At 39.1% G+C, this 12,339-nt stretch overlaps 1 protein-coding gene across 6 annotated transcripts in view; it reads right to left on the reverse strand.

Moving 5' to 3' along the window:
• Srpk2 (SRSF protein kinase 2) overlaps positions 1-12,339 on the reverse strand; it is a 189,376-nt gene that overhangs the window by 27,624 nt on the left and 149,413 nt on the right. For all 6 annotated transcript variants that reach the window (XM_038315218.2, XM_038315214.1, XM_038315217.2 and 3 more), the window contains one exon: positions 10,214-10,320. In XM_038315218.2, coding sequence (XP_038171146.1) covers positions 10,214-10,320 — 107 coding nt within the window. The remainder of the gene's footprint in view (positions 1-10,213; positions 10,321-12,339) is intronic.

Here is a 12,339-nt window from a genome sequence, read left to right on the forward strand (position 1 = left end):
GTCATAGTAAAATAAGAAAAGAAAGGACTTATTAGTATTTTTATTATATAACTTATTTCACCATGAAATCTATAATTTTTCCACATATTATTTCCATGCATAAAATGGAATACAATTTTATAGGCACAGATGGATGTTTACTTTTAAAAAAAGAATTTCCTCATAGGCAACCAATGTGCATCACTATAGGACTCATGCTCACAGACCCAAATCAATCTCTCCATATGTCTTTAATAACAATTTATCTGTAACTCCAGTTCTAACAGATCCACTTTCACCCTCTTACCTCTGCAGGCACAAGGCAGACACACTGCACATACTGCACACACAGAGGCAAAACACTCATAAAATAATGAATATATATCTATATATGTCTTTAAAATTTTTCAAATCTATATGATTTAATGTTTTAAGTACACAATTCTGGTTTTTTGATTGCAATATCACCTCCTAACTCAGAACGTTTTCATCCTCCATAAAGAAATCCCACACTCTGGGTAGTGACTTCATATGTCCCTCCCACTCCTATAGTCCTAAACACTAAATTACGTGTGTGACTCATATCAAGTGGTCTCTGCCTGTGTGTTTTGGAAAACACATGATGTGCATGCACTTATATGCACGTGTGTGGAGGCAAGGGGGGTCAAAATCAGGTATGTTCCTCAATAGCTCTCTACTTTCTTTAAATAAAAAATGCTGGGTTCTCTTCCTGACCCTGGCACTCACCAATCTGGTAGAATGGCTGGCCTGGCTTTAACTCACTAGTGCTGGGATCACAGACACACATCACTATAGCAGGCCCTTCTCTATGAGGGTGCTAGGAATCGGAACTCAGGCCCTAGAGCCTATGCAAGCCATCGCCCTACCCCAAAGCACTCTGTTGTAATGAGCATAATGACGAAGGCTCATGTTGCGTAGCAAACATCAGTTATTTACTTCCTTTTGTTGCTGAACAGTATTCCTCTATAAAGAGACATGGCACTTTTTAAAGATGTATTCATTTTTATGTATGTGATTATTTTGATTACATTTATAAATGTGGGATACATGGATGCCTGGTACCATCAGAACACATGAACACTGGAATTGGAGATAAGAATGATCATAAGCCGCCACTCAGTGCTGGTAAACAAACCCAGGTCCTCTGTGAGAATGGCAAGTGTTCTTACCCACTGAGCCATCTCTCCAGTTTCCACATGGCACTTTCTTTGGATAAAACAACAAACAAAACTCCCCAAAAGCTGACAAAGCTGGGCAGGGGTAGCCCAGACACAAATACCAGCACTCAGTATGCAGAGGAAGGACGCTCTCTGCCTCAGCGAGTTTGAGACCAGCCTGGTCTACAGAGCTAGTTCCAGGACAGGCAGGTCCTGGACTTACACAAAGTAACCCTGACTTGAAAAGTGTGTGAGTGTGTGTGTATTTTCAGTAAGTAGCTTGGGTTGGCTGTGTAGCACTAACCTACTGTGTAAGGCCCCGGTCAATCCCTAATACCACAAAGAACAAAAGCCAAGGTAAAAATCCTCAATTAAAATAAGCTTAACCTGGGATGGGAGATGACTTAGCACATGCTTGCCTTGTAAACCTGAGGACCACAGTTTGGATCCCTAGAAACCCATGTATTGTCAGATGGGGAAAGCAGGACTCTCCTGTGAAGGCAGAACATGGAATTCCCCAGAATTCTTAGCCAGATTAGCCCTGCTGGAGAGTTCTACATTTACCTGAAAGAAAGCAACTCAAGGAATATGGTGAGAGAATGATATAGGGTGATTTCTGACATCAATTTCAGACCTTAACATGCCTGTGAAGCCACACATGAGCATAAACACATGCAAAACCTCATATGGAAAAACACAATTAAACCTAAATAAAACACTAAAAGACCAAAAGTAAGAAAGACACCATTATATATTTTCATAAAATGTAAAACTACACTCATCAAAGTCTAATTCAGTGACATTTCATCTATCATTCCCTACTGTGTAAACCAGGTGGAGTTTTGTATCTGAACAAGATTGGACAATAAATTAGCCAGGCAGTGGTGGCACATACCTGTAACTCCAGCACTCAGGATGCACAGGCAGGTAGATCTCGTGAGTTCAAGGCCAGACATAGCCTACAGAGTGAGTTTCCGTACAGCCAGAACTATGACTGTACAGAGAAACCCTGTCTCAAAAAACAAACAAAAAATCTCTCCAAACAACAAAACAATAAATTAAGATGCTTCCCATTATAATTTCCTTCAAATATTAACCTAAAGCAGAAAGATCAATATCTTGTTTTCTTTTGTTCTGTTTTCCAAGATAGGTTTTCTCTGTAGTCCTGTAACTCCCTCTGTAGATCAGGCCAGCCTTGAACTCACAGAGATCCACCAAGTCTGGGATTAAAGGCATGAGGTACCACCACCAGATGTGTTTTACGTTCATAACCTTTTAATGCATCTTTTGCACATATCTTTCCACCTTAGCCTTTCAGCTTAAAGACAATTTCATTTTGTGGAAGGCTGTGCAGATAGGAGCAGGTGGGATTCACTAGGAAACAGGTTAACATTAGTTTCTACTGCCAAAGATTCACCCAAAACAAGGGCATTCTCATAGGAATTTGAAGTTTCAGATCTCTTAAAGTGTTGCCTGCTTGCCCAAAGACTTTCCGCACAAAGTACTGCATTACTGGCTACAAACACAAGACCCCACTGAGATAAACTGAGAAATACCAATCAGACTAAAGGGTACCACCACCAACCAAATGAAGCTGCCTAGGGTAGAGAGCAGAAACTTCAAGGGCAGTGCTGCTCCTCATGCAAGTCAAAGTGGGGTGCAGGAGTACCAACAACTATCAGAGAAGGACTTAGACAGTGTCTGCATAGACAAATAGTTCTCATTTGCCCCTCCCCATAATCCCTAGCACCAAATGGGGACTACTAGAGTCAGAAGGATCTAGACAGCCTTTCAAATCAGTACAGTTGTGCCAACAATTGACTCCATAAATTAGTGCTGTTCTCAAACTTCGTCAGAGAACTTCTGTTTGCAGTAGGTAGCAGATAATACAGAAGAAGCTCATGATTAGTTTAAGTGCTGACAGTGACTGATGAACGTTCTCCCGTACTCCTGGCAACCCACCTTCCAGGGCTCAGGGAACACTGAGGAAAAGGGAATAGAAACATGGAAGAGCTGAAGTAAGGGGAGGTGTGCTGTAAAACAGTCTTCTAGACCAAGAGTTGCACCCTTGACCTCACAGCAGGTGCCAGCTATCTTCATAAGATGGAGCTATGCCACATTCCCCAACATCCCAGGATGGATGGAAAAAGGAATGTAAAACTGATTGGAGCAAATTCTACAAACTGACTACAAAGCTGTGATGGAGAAGTATGGAAATTCCTGTTACAGGAGGAGAAGATACCCACTGTTCTGAAGTCTCAGGAGAATGGAATCGCTGTGCTCCATGTGAGGATAGCACAGAACAGAGGTGGAAACAAGACTGGCCTCTCCTAAACTAGGATGGAGAACCCAACATTCTGAGAATTCTAAGTTAACACAGAATCACAGGTCCTATGCCACACAGAATAAAAATGGAATATTAAAATAACCAGTACTTTAAAATGAAAGCTTCTAGTCTGAAACTGGACAACATTCAATAGGACCTCTAAAATAGTCACACTAGCAAATACTGAGTGGTCAAAATCTAACAGTGCTGCGGTGAGACCCCCGGCTGGGCCTGCAAATCCGCAGATGGGTGTGGGAAAGAACTGACTTTAAAGGTCATATTGAACTTATGTGCTGCAGGACACAGGAAAAACTACCTGTTTCCTGAAATCTTTTTTTTCTCCCCAAGACAGGGTTTCTCTGTGTTGCTCTTGATGTCCCGGAATTCACTTTGTAGACCAGGCTGGAATCAAACTCAAAGATCTGCCAGCCTCTGCCTGCCAAGTGCTGGGACGAAAGGCCTGTGCCACTACTCCCTGGCAGTTGCTTATTCTTTAAATGTTCTTATTTGTGTAATTCTCTAGAACTCTAAACAATTTTCAAAAACTGCTGGGTAATATTAGCTGGATACAGCCCACAGCTGGATTAACAACCAATAACTCATTTATTTCAAACCTTAAAAGGTGCAAAGTCTTAAACAGTTCAAGAAAACGATCAGCTGAGGCTGAGAGAGAATTGGCCCTGGTAGAAAAGAAATTACAATGTACATGTAGATTGCTTGAATAAAGAGCTAAATTGTATTCTGGTTATTTTACCTTCTACTCATTCTACTACAGGGAATCTTATGCAGAACAAAGATAATATATAAAAACAGAGTAAATAATAAAGAGTTAATGCAGAAAAGGTTTCTGAATTGATTCTGAAAAGAAAATTGAGACTTGGTCAATCAGCAGAAATTGTGGTACCTTGTACCAATCCTTTTTTTTTAAATATTTATTTATTTATTTATTTATTTATTATGTATACAATATTCTGTCTGTGTATATGCCTGCACGGCAGAAGAGGGCACCAGACCCCATTACAGATGGTTGTGAGCCACCATGTGGTTGCTGGGAATCGAACTCAGGACCTTTGGAAGAGCAGGCAATGCTCTTAACCTCTGAGCCATCTCTCCAGCCCACCTTGTACCAATCCTAAACTGCCACATTATGAGCAGAAAACAGACACTGGTAAAGAGCTTGCAGTAATGTTTTGGGAGAGATTAGCAACAAAAATCCCGAAAACAAGAGACTTTAGTTTATAAAAATAGAGAACTAGTTGAATTCTTCCTCATATAATAAAGGGAACACCAATTTCTGGAGCACTTACATTCTATACTGATGCAAATAAATCAGGAAAGGCAGGTTATAAAAATCAGGAAAATTAATGATTCAGTTCAGAAATCAGAATTATACGGCATTCTCATGGTATTATTAGATTTTCCAAAACCTCTTAAATAATATAGTTACTGACTCTTAATAAGCAGAAAGTTGTTTTGCATACTGCAGATGATTCAGAATTAACTTTGTTATTTATTCAGCTACAAAAAGTAATGAGAAACAGAAATCATCATTTGTATGTAACACATATCAGATCCCATACTGGTCTACCAGGCCCTCTAGCACAATGTAATAATGAAATTGATCAGCTATTGGTAAGAAATGTGCTAGAAGACTCACAATTTCATTAAGAAACACCATGTTAACAGCAAACATTTAAAGAAAGATTTTTCTCCTCAACATAAAGCCAGCCACATTGAACCTTATGGAAGAGAAACTGGGAAGAACACTTGATTGCATTGGCACAGGGAACCACTTCCTAAATATAACCGCAGCAGCACAGACACTAAGAGAAACAAGTAATAAATGGGACCTCCTAAAACTGAAAAGCTTCTGTAGAGCAAAAGACACAGTCAACAAGACACAACAACAGGCTACAGAATGGAGAAAGATCTTCACTAACCCCACATCAAACATAGGTCTGATCTCCAAAATATACAAAGAACTCAAGAAATTGGTCATCAAAAGAACAAATAATCCAACAAAAAAAAATGGAGTATAGACCTAAACAGAGAACTCTCAACAGATGAATCTAAAATGGTCGAAAGATGCTTAAGGAAATGTTCAACATCCTTCGTCATCAGAGAAATGCGAATCAGAACAACTCTGAGATTCCTCCTTACACTGTAAGAATGGCCAAGATCAAAAACACTGATAACAACTTACGTTGGAGACCTTGTAGGGTAAAGGGAACACTTCTGCATTGCTGGTGAGAATGCAAGCTGTTACAGCCCTCTTTGGATGTCAGTGTGGCGATTTCTCAGAAAATTAGGAAACAACCTTCCTCAAGACCCAGTAATACCACTTTTGGGTATCTACCCAAAGGATGCTCAATTGTGCCACAAGGACATGTGCTCAACTATGTTCAGAGCAGCATTGTTTGTCATAGTCAGAAACTGGAAACAACCTAAATGCCCTTCGACCAAAGAATGGATAAGGAAAATGAGGTACATTTACACAATGGAGTATTACACAGCAGAAAAAAATAACGACATCTTGAATTTTGCAGGCAAATGGATGGAGCTAGAAAACATTATTTTGAGTGAGGTAGCCCAGACCCAGAAAGACAAATATCACATGTACTCACTCATAAGTGGTTTTTAAACATAAAGCAAAGAAAATCAGCCCACAAATCACAATCTCAGAGAACCTAGACAACAATGAGGCCACTAAGAGAGACATACACGGATCTAATCTACATGGGAAGTAGAAAAAGACAAGATCTCCTGAGTAAATTGGGAGCATGGGGACCTTGGGAGAGAGAGAATACACACACACACACACACACACACACACACACACACACACACACACACACACACAGAGTCTTAAACTTTCTGTCATGGTATTAATGGTCATATACTGTACTAATTAATCCTGGAAATAGGCTTCATCTAGCTTCCTGTACGTGATTTCGGACTTGAGTCTGAATCAGGTAACTAGGAATTAAATATGGACTTAAAGACTGCAGTTCTTTAACTGCTCTGAGATCTATGCATATGATATGTAAAATGTTTAGGTTTTCTGCAGTGAACCAGGATCATGCCTAACAGTAACCTTTGAAGTGGGCTCTACAATAAGATTCCACCTGTATTATGGTAATGCCATTAAGTTGACAAACACCACCCTAAGATCAGCTTTGAACTGCACACTGCTTAGAATAATTTCAAGGTGGTTAGCTGAGATGGTCCAGCCTCAGAGACTATCTAGCCAAGACTTCAGATAAGCCCTACATTTCCCCATCACACGCAGACTAAACAAAAAATAATACAGCTAGCACTCCCAGGACTTGATCATTATCCCAATTTTCCCAGGGCCCTCTAAAGATGTCGTCACCCATAGACAACAAAAAGTAATTTTAAGAATACAGCAACCACATTCCCAAGAGGTGGACTGGTGGTTTTTGGTCATTTGGTGGACTATGAATGCTTTTCATCATTTAGGGGGTCAGTTGCAAATTGTTACTGGTCATGGTCAGGGAAGAGATTGGATTCAAGAATCTCTTTCTGAGGAAAAAATGAATAAATAAAAAGGGGATATGGGAAAAATAGGATAAAGGGGTATATTATTGAATTTACTTTAAACCAAAAAGCAACTATTAATCTCAATTAGTTTACATAGATTTTTACATATTGATGCAAATGTAAGGTTAATTTTGTTAAATATATATATACATATATATCTTGTTTAAGTTATTGTACCTATGCAGCTCATTTAAAAAATGGATAATTAAGAAATACAGGTTAATAGCTAGTCATCCATAATAATAATCAAACTTGAAGTTACGTTAGCTGTGTTTTCAAGGTTAAACAGATACATTAGATAGATAGTTTTCAAACACTTCAGAGACCTCCATTGCCATGTTTCTTTCTACATTAAAGGCACAATGTTGTCTGTTTGTTAATATAAGTAAAAATGGTACTAATAGCACTTCTACAAAAGAAGATAGATATATTGCGTAAAAGCTGCAAACCTATAGTTGGCAAGCACGTGCCCTAGCCTAATTCCTATAAAATATCTCAATCCAATTAAGATAAAACAATACAAACTGCCTTGTCTTTCCCTTTCCAGACCCCCTTTTTTAAAAAAACATATTACGTTATGTGCATGTGTTGTGTACCAGAGTGTACGTGTATGTACCATGTGTATTTTGACTTAAGGTGTTGGATCCCCTGGAACTGTAGTTACAAGGTGGTTGTGAACTACCACATGCCACTTCTTCCAATTCTTACTTACTTAATACATATGTAATATGACAAAAGGCACTGCCAATGTTCCTCATAGGAAGACAGTGTGAGGAGGTGGACACACAGTCAGGTACAAAGGTGGTTATGCACAATGTAGGGTACTTTCACTACACACTTTTAAAATCTATAAATGGTTTATAAGCCTACTAATGTGCAAGTGCGTAAGCACAGACTTTCTACCTCAAGTCCCAGTGTCTCAATTTACAACTCTGTGTGGAACGTTGTGCTTTATTTTATTACATTTATTTGTGTAAGTCACACACACACACACACACACACACACACACACACACACACACAAGTATGTGCCAAGGCATGTGTGTAAAGTCTAGAGGACAACCTACAGAACTCTCTTCCACCATGTGAGGCCTGGGGATCGAGCTGGGGTCATCATGTCCCCACCACAAGGTGTCTCACCAGACCATAATTCTTTTTCTATTTAAGAATTCTAAGGACTGAGTAGGGTAATGGTCTTTAATCTCAGCATTCAGGAAACAGGTGCATATCTGTAAGTCTGAAGCCAGCCTGGTCCACATAAAACATTTCAGGAAAACCAGGAGTATAAGATCTGTGTCAGAAATAAACAACACACACGGGGGGGGGGGGGGGGCAAAATTTTTGGATAAGGGTTAGGCTTAGTACATAAGCATAAAGAATTTAATTTCTCACTATACACATAAAAAAGATGTAGCAAGCATGCCCATAAACTCAGCTCTGAGAAACCAGTAGATCCTAGAAACCTGCTAGTCACTCAGTCTATACAAAAGAGTAAGCTCTAGGGTGAGTGAAAGATCTTGTCTCAAAAAACAACATAAAGAAGTGACTGAGGAAGACATCATCCAATATCAATCTCTGGCTACCACAAGTACAAGCACAGGCAACCACATACATATGCTGTGGTGGTTTGAATGAGAATGGCCTCCATAGGCTCATATATTTGAAATCCTAGTCTGTAATTGGTAGAAGTCACTGGGAAGGATTAGGGGGTATGGTCTTGTGGCAGGTGTGTCACTGATGGTGGGCTTAGAGTTCTCAACATCCCTTCTCCCTCTCCTCACCCCTCCCCTTCTCTGCCTCCTGCTTGTAAATCAGCTATTACTCCTGCAGGCCTGATGCCATGCTCCCCACACCATGACAGTCAGAGTCTAATCTTCTGGAACCAGGACCCTGAAAATTAAATGCTTTTTAGGTGCCTTGGTTAAAGTGTTTTGTTTCTAAAGTGGAGACGTAACTAAGATTCATGTATATACATGCCTACACACAACATACAATTATAGACTGAGGCCTTTATCTTACGGCTAGAACCCCTGGGGAGGCCTAATCCAAACTTCCAACGTGGTAACTGAGAAAAGACTCCTAACCTCTTCTCACACAGCCTAGACTAAGCAAACACACTGATAATCTGCAGATTTATTCATGCCAACACGCAACAGCCTAACAGATAATTCAGGTTAAGCTGTTTGTATCTGCAACTTTCCTAAATCAGGTAGTACAGGAAATGAGTGGAAGGAGATTCAACATACCACCTTTGAAAAAACTAACTCTGGTGAGCAATGCTGGCATTCTACAAATATTTATTGGAATATTGAAGCACAATTAATAAGAAATCGGGGTTCAACCTTAAGATCAGAAAAGCAAAACAGCTAGCCACTGGCTCTTACCTCTACCTCAGTCCGAAATGGCAATCCTGCCTCCAGGAATGTCAGAATGAGACTGTGTGTGAGGGCTGTCTCCTCCCATCTTATAATCCTCTCTAGTTCTGGGATAAAAGGCGTGCACCACTACTGGCCGATTTCTATGGCAAGCTAGTGTGGTTACTGGCATTAAAGGTGTGTGTCACACTGCCTGGTCTAAGGCTGGCCAGAGTGGCTGTTTTACTTTTCTGATCCACAGGCAAGCTTTATTTACTAAAATACAAATGAAATACCACTACAGAATATCATTACTAAGACACTCCCTTGTTTAAGGGTTTTCTTTTTGTAAGACAAACAAATTACCAATCTAATAAAACATGCAATGAAATATTTACTGTGTGATACCTAATATTTTCATATACAGGTACACTATGTTATACTTACCACAAACAACTAATTCATCTATCAAAAAAAGCAATACAACAAATTGCTTTTTCTTAGATTCCAGAAACCAAGTGAATGTTTTGTGCCAACTATAGAAAATACAATAATTTCTGATTAAATCCCCCATCATTTATCTTTACAAAGGCTTATATGCCAAGAGATGAATGGCAGATGATCACATATCGCCTTCCTTTCTAACATTAGATACATGTCATTAAATAAATAACCGATTTGATAACAGCTCAACGGTTGTTGCTTCATTAATTTCTTCATTAACAACTAAACTAAACTACATATTGAAAGCAACCAAACTGGCTACTGGGGTGGACTGGTTTGCACAGGGATAGGGTTGCTTTCTGAAGTCTCACCTGTCGGATGATACTCTTCACACAACCAACGGGGAGGCCTTGATAGTTGGACTTTATGATCCATTTGAGGAGATGGTGGCCAAGTACTTCAAAGACCATGCAGACATCTGGGATAAGGTTAAGGAGCATCTGAGGATGCACTTCCTCAAGGCAGGTGGTCACTAAAAGTGACTTCATTGTATCACTTGTAAAACATTGTTTTCCTAATAAAATACCATATTAATTCTATTAGGTGATCAGTAGCTGTTTTCACCTAAATACACAAGATCTGACTTTTTCCACTACAGACTATCATATACTATACATTATTCAATGTGTATAGCAGTCTCCTTCAGGAAATATATAATGACACACACATGTAATCTCAATACCTCGGAGGTGAAGGCAGGAGTATCAGAAGTTTAAGATTATCCTCAGCTACACAGTGAGTTCAAGACCAGCCTAGGCAATATAAGACACCTGTCTCAATGAAAATCTATTAATTAATTTATTGATATATTTCAATGTACAGTTGGTACATTTGAAGGTCAAGATATAATTATGAGAACATCACTATCATTCAAGGCCATCCAAGCACCCAAATGAACTGAAATCAAGATCTCAAACAGGTATCAATAGCTCCACATTCACTGTAGCACGACCATGAGCAGTCAAGATACAGAAATGACCTACACATTCACCACTGTGTGAATTGATAAAGAAAATACAGCGCATATGCACAATGGAATATTATTTTATGCAAAAGAACAGTGGATTTTTTAAAAACAAAAGCCCACATTTATTAGAAATGTGTGCTGCTCTTTTTTGTTTCTTTTTCAGTAATGAAATGCAACCATCTTTTAAAAACCCCAGTCAAACTATACTTGGTACAGTTCTGTGGGAGCAGTGGATTAATTAATTTATTTTCGAGTCAAGGTTTCACTAGATAGCTCTGGCGGTCTGGAACACACTAAATAAACTGACCAGGCTGGCCTGAAACTCATAGAAATCCATGTGCCTCCACCTCTGAGTTCTGGGATTGAAGTCATGTGCCACCACTGCCCAGCTCTACATTATTTTTCAAAGATGTTGTCTTTTATTGACACTGGAGTTCACTGATTCAATTAGACTAAGTGGTCAGTGGTGTTTTCTTATTTCTTTTTTAACTGATATGTTTAGCTCTTTATTTTTTATTTTTATGGGTGCTTTGCCTGCATGTGTGTCTCTGCAGCACATGTGTGCTTTGTGTCCACAGAAGTCAGAAGAGGGACTCAGAGTTACAGACAGTTATGTTCTGCATCATGGGTGCTGGAAATCAAACACATGGGTTGTTTAGAAGAGCAGCCAGTTCTCTTAACTGCGAATCTATCTTTACAGAGCCAGTCAGTGGATTTTTCAAAAACAGAAGCTCTATGCTGGGTGGTGGTAGCTTACGCCTTTAATGCCAGCACTCAGTAGGAAGAGGCAGGGGGATCTCTGTGAGTTTGAGGCCAGCCTGGTATACAGAGTAAGATCCATTACAGCCAGCGATACACAGAAAAACCCTATCTTATAAAAAAAAAAAAAAAAACAACAAAAACCAGCAACAAAAACAAACCCAGTAAGCACTAGGCCCAATCTCTAACCCTCTAAACCAGTGATTCTCTCTCAAACCTATGGAATTCGACCCCTTTGAGGCTGCGTATCAAATATTTACATTACAACTCATAAAAGTAGCAAATTTATAGTTATGAAGTAGCAACAAAAAAAATTTTATGGTTGGGGCCCCACAACACGAGGAACTGTACTAAAGGGTTGCAGCATGAGGAAGGTTAAGAACCACTGCTCTAAAACATGAGTCAGCAAATAGATCATACACACTGAAGATATTCACAATTTTTAAGTAGTTCTGGAATGGAAATGTTTGGTTCATAGCTAGAGGCTTACTGTTGAAGTTAGTATCACAAAATTATTGACTTATTAATTTTTATAATATCTGAATTTGCCATATCATGATAGCTATTTATATAAATAGTTCAGTGAAAAGTTGTAAATGTTTCTGTTCTGTTAAAGAACTTATTCTTATACACCACAGGCTGAAAAGATGAAGTCTTACTTCCCAGTCTCATTATAAAAAAATAGGAACTAAAATCTAAAGTTAGATACAG

This window comes from Arvicola amphibius, chromosome 18 (assembly GCF_903992535.2).
Source record: "Arvicola amphibius chromosome 18, mArvAmp1.2, whole genome shotgun sequence".
Classification (NCBI taxonomy): domain Eukaryota; kingdom Metazoa; phylum Chordata; class Mammalia; order Rodentia; family Cricetidae; genus Arvicola; species Arvicola amphibius.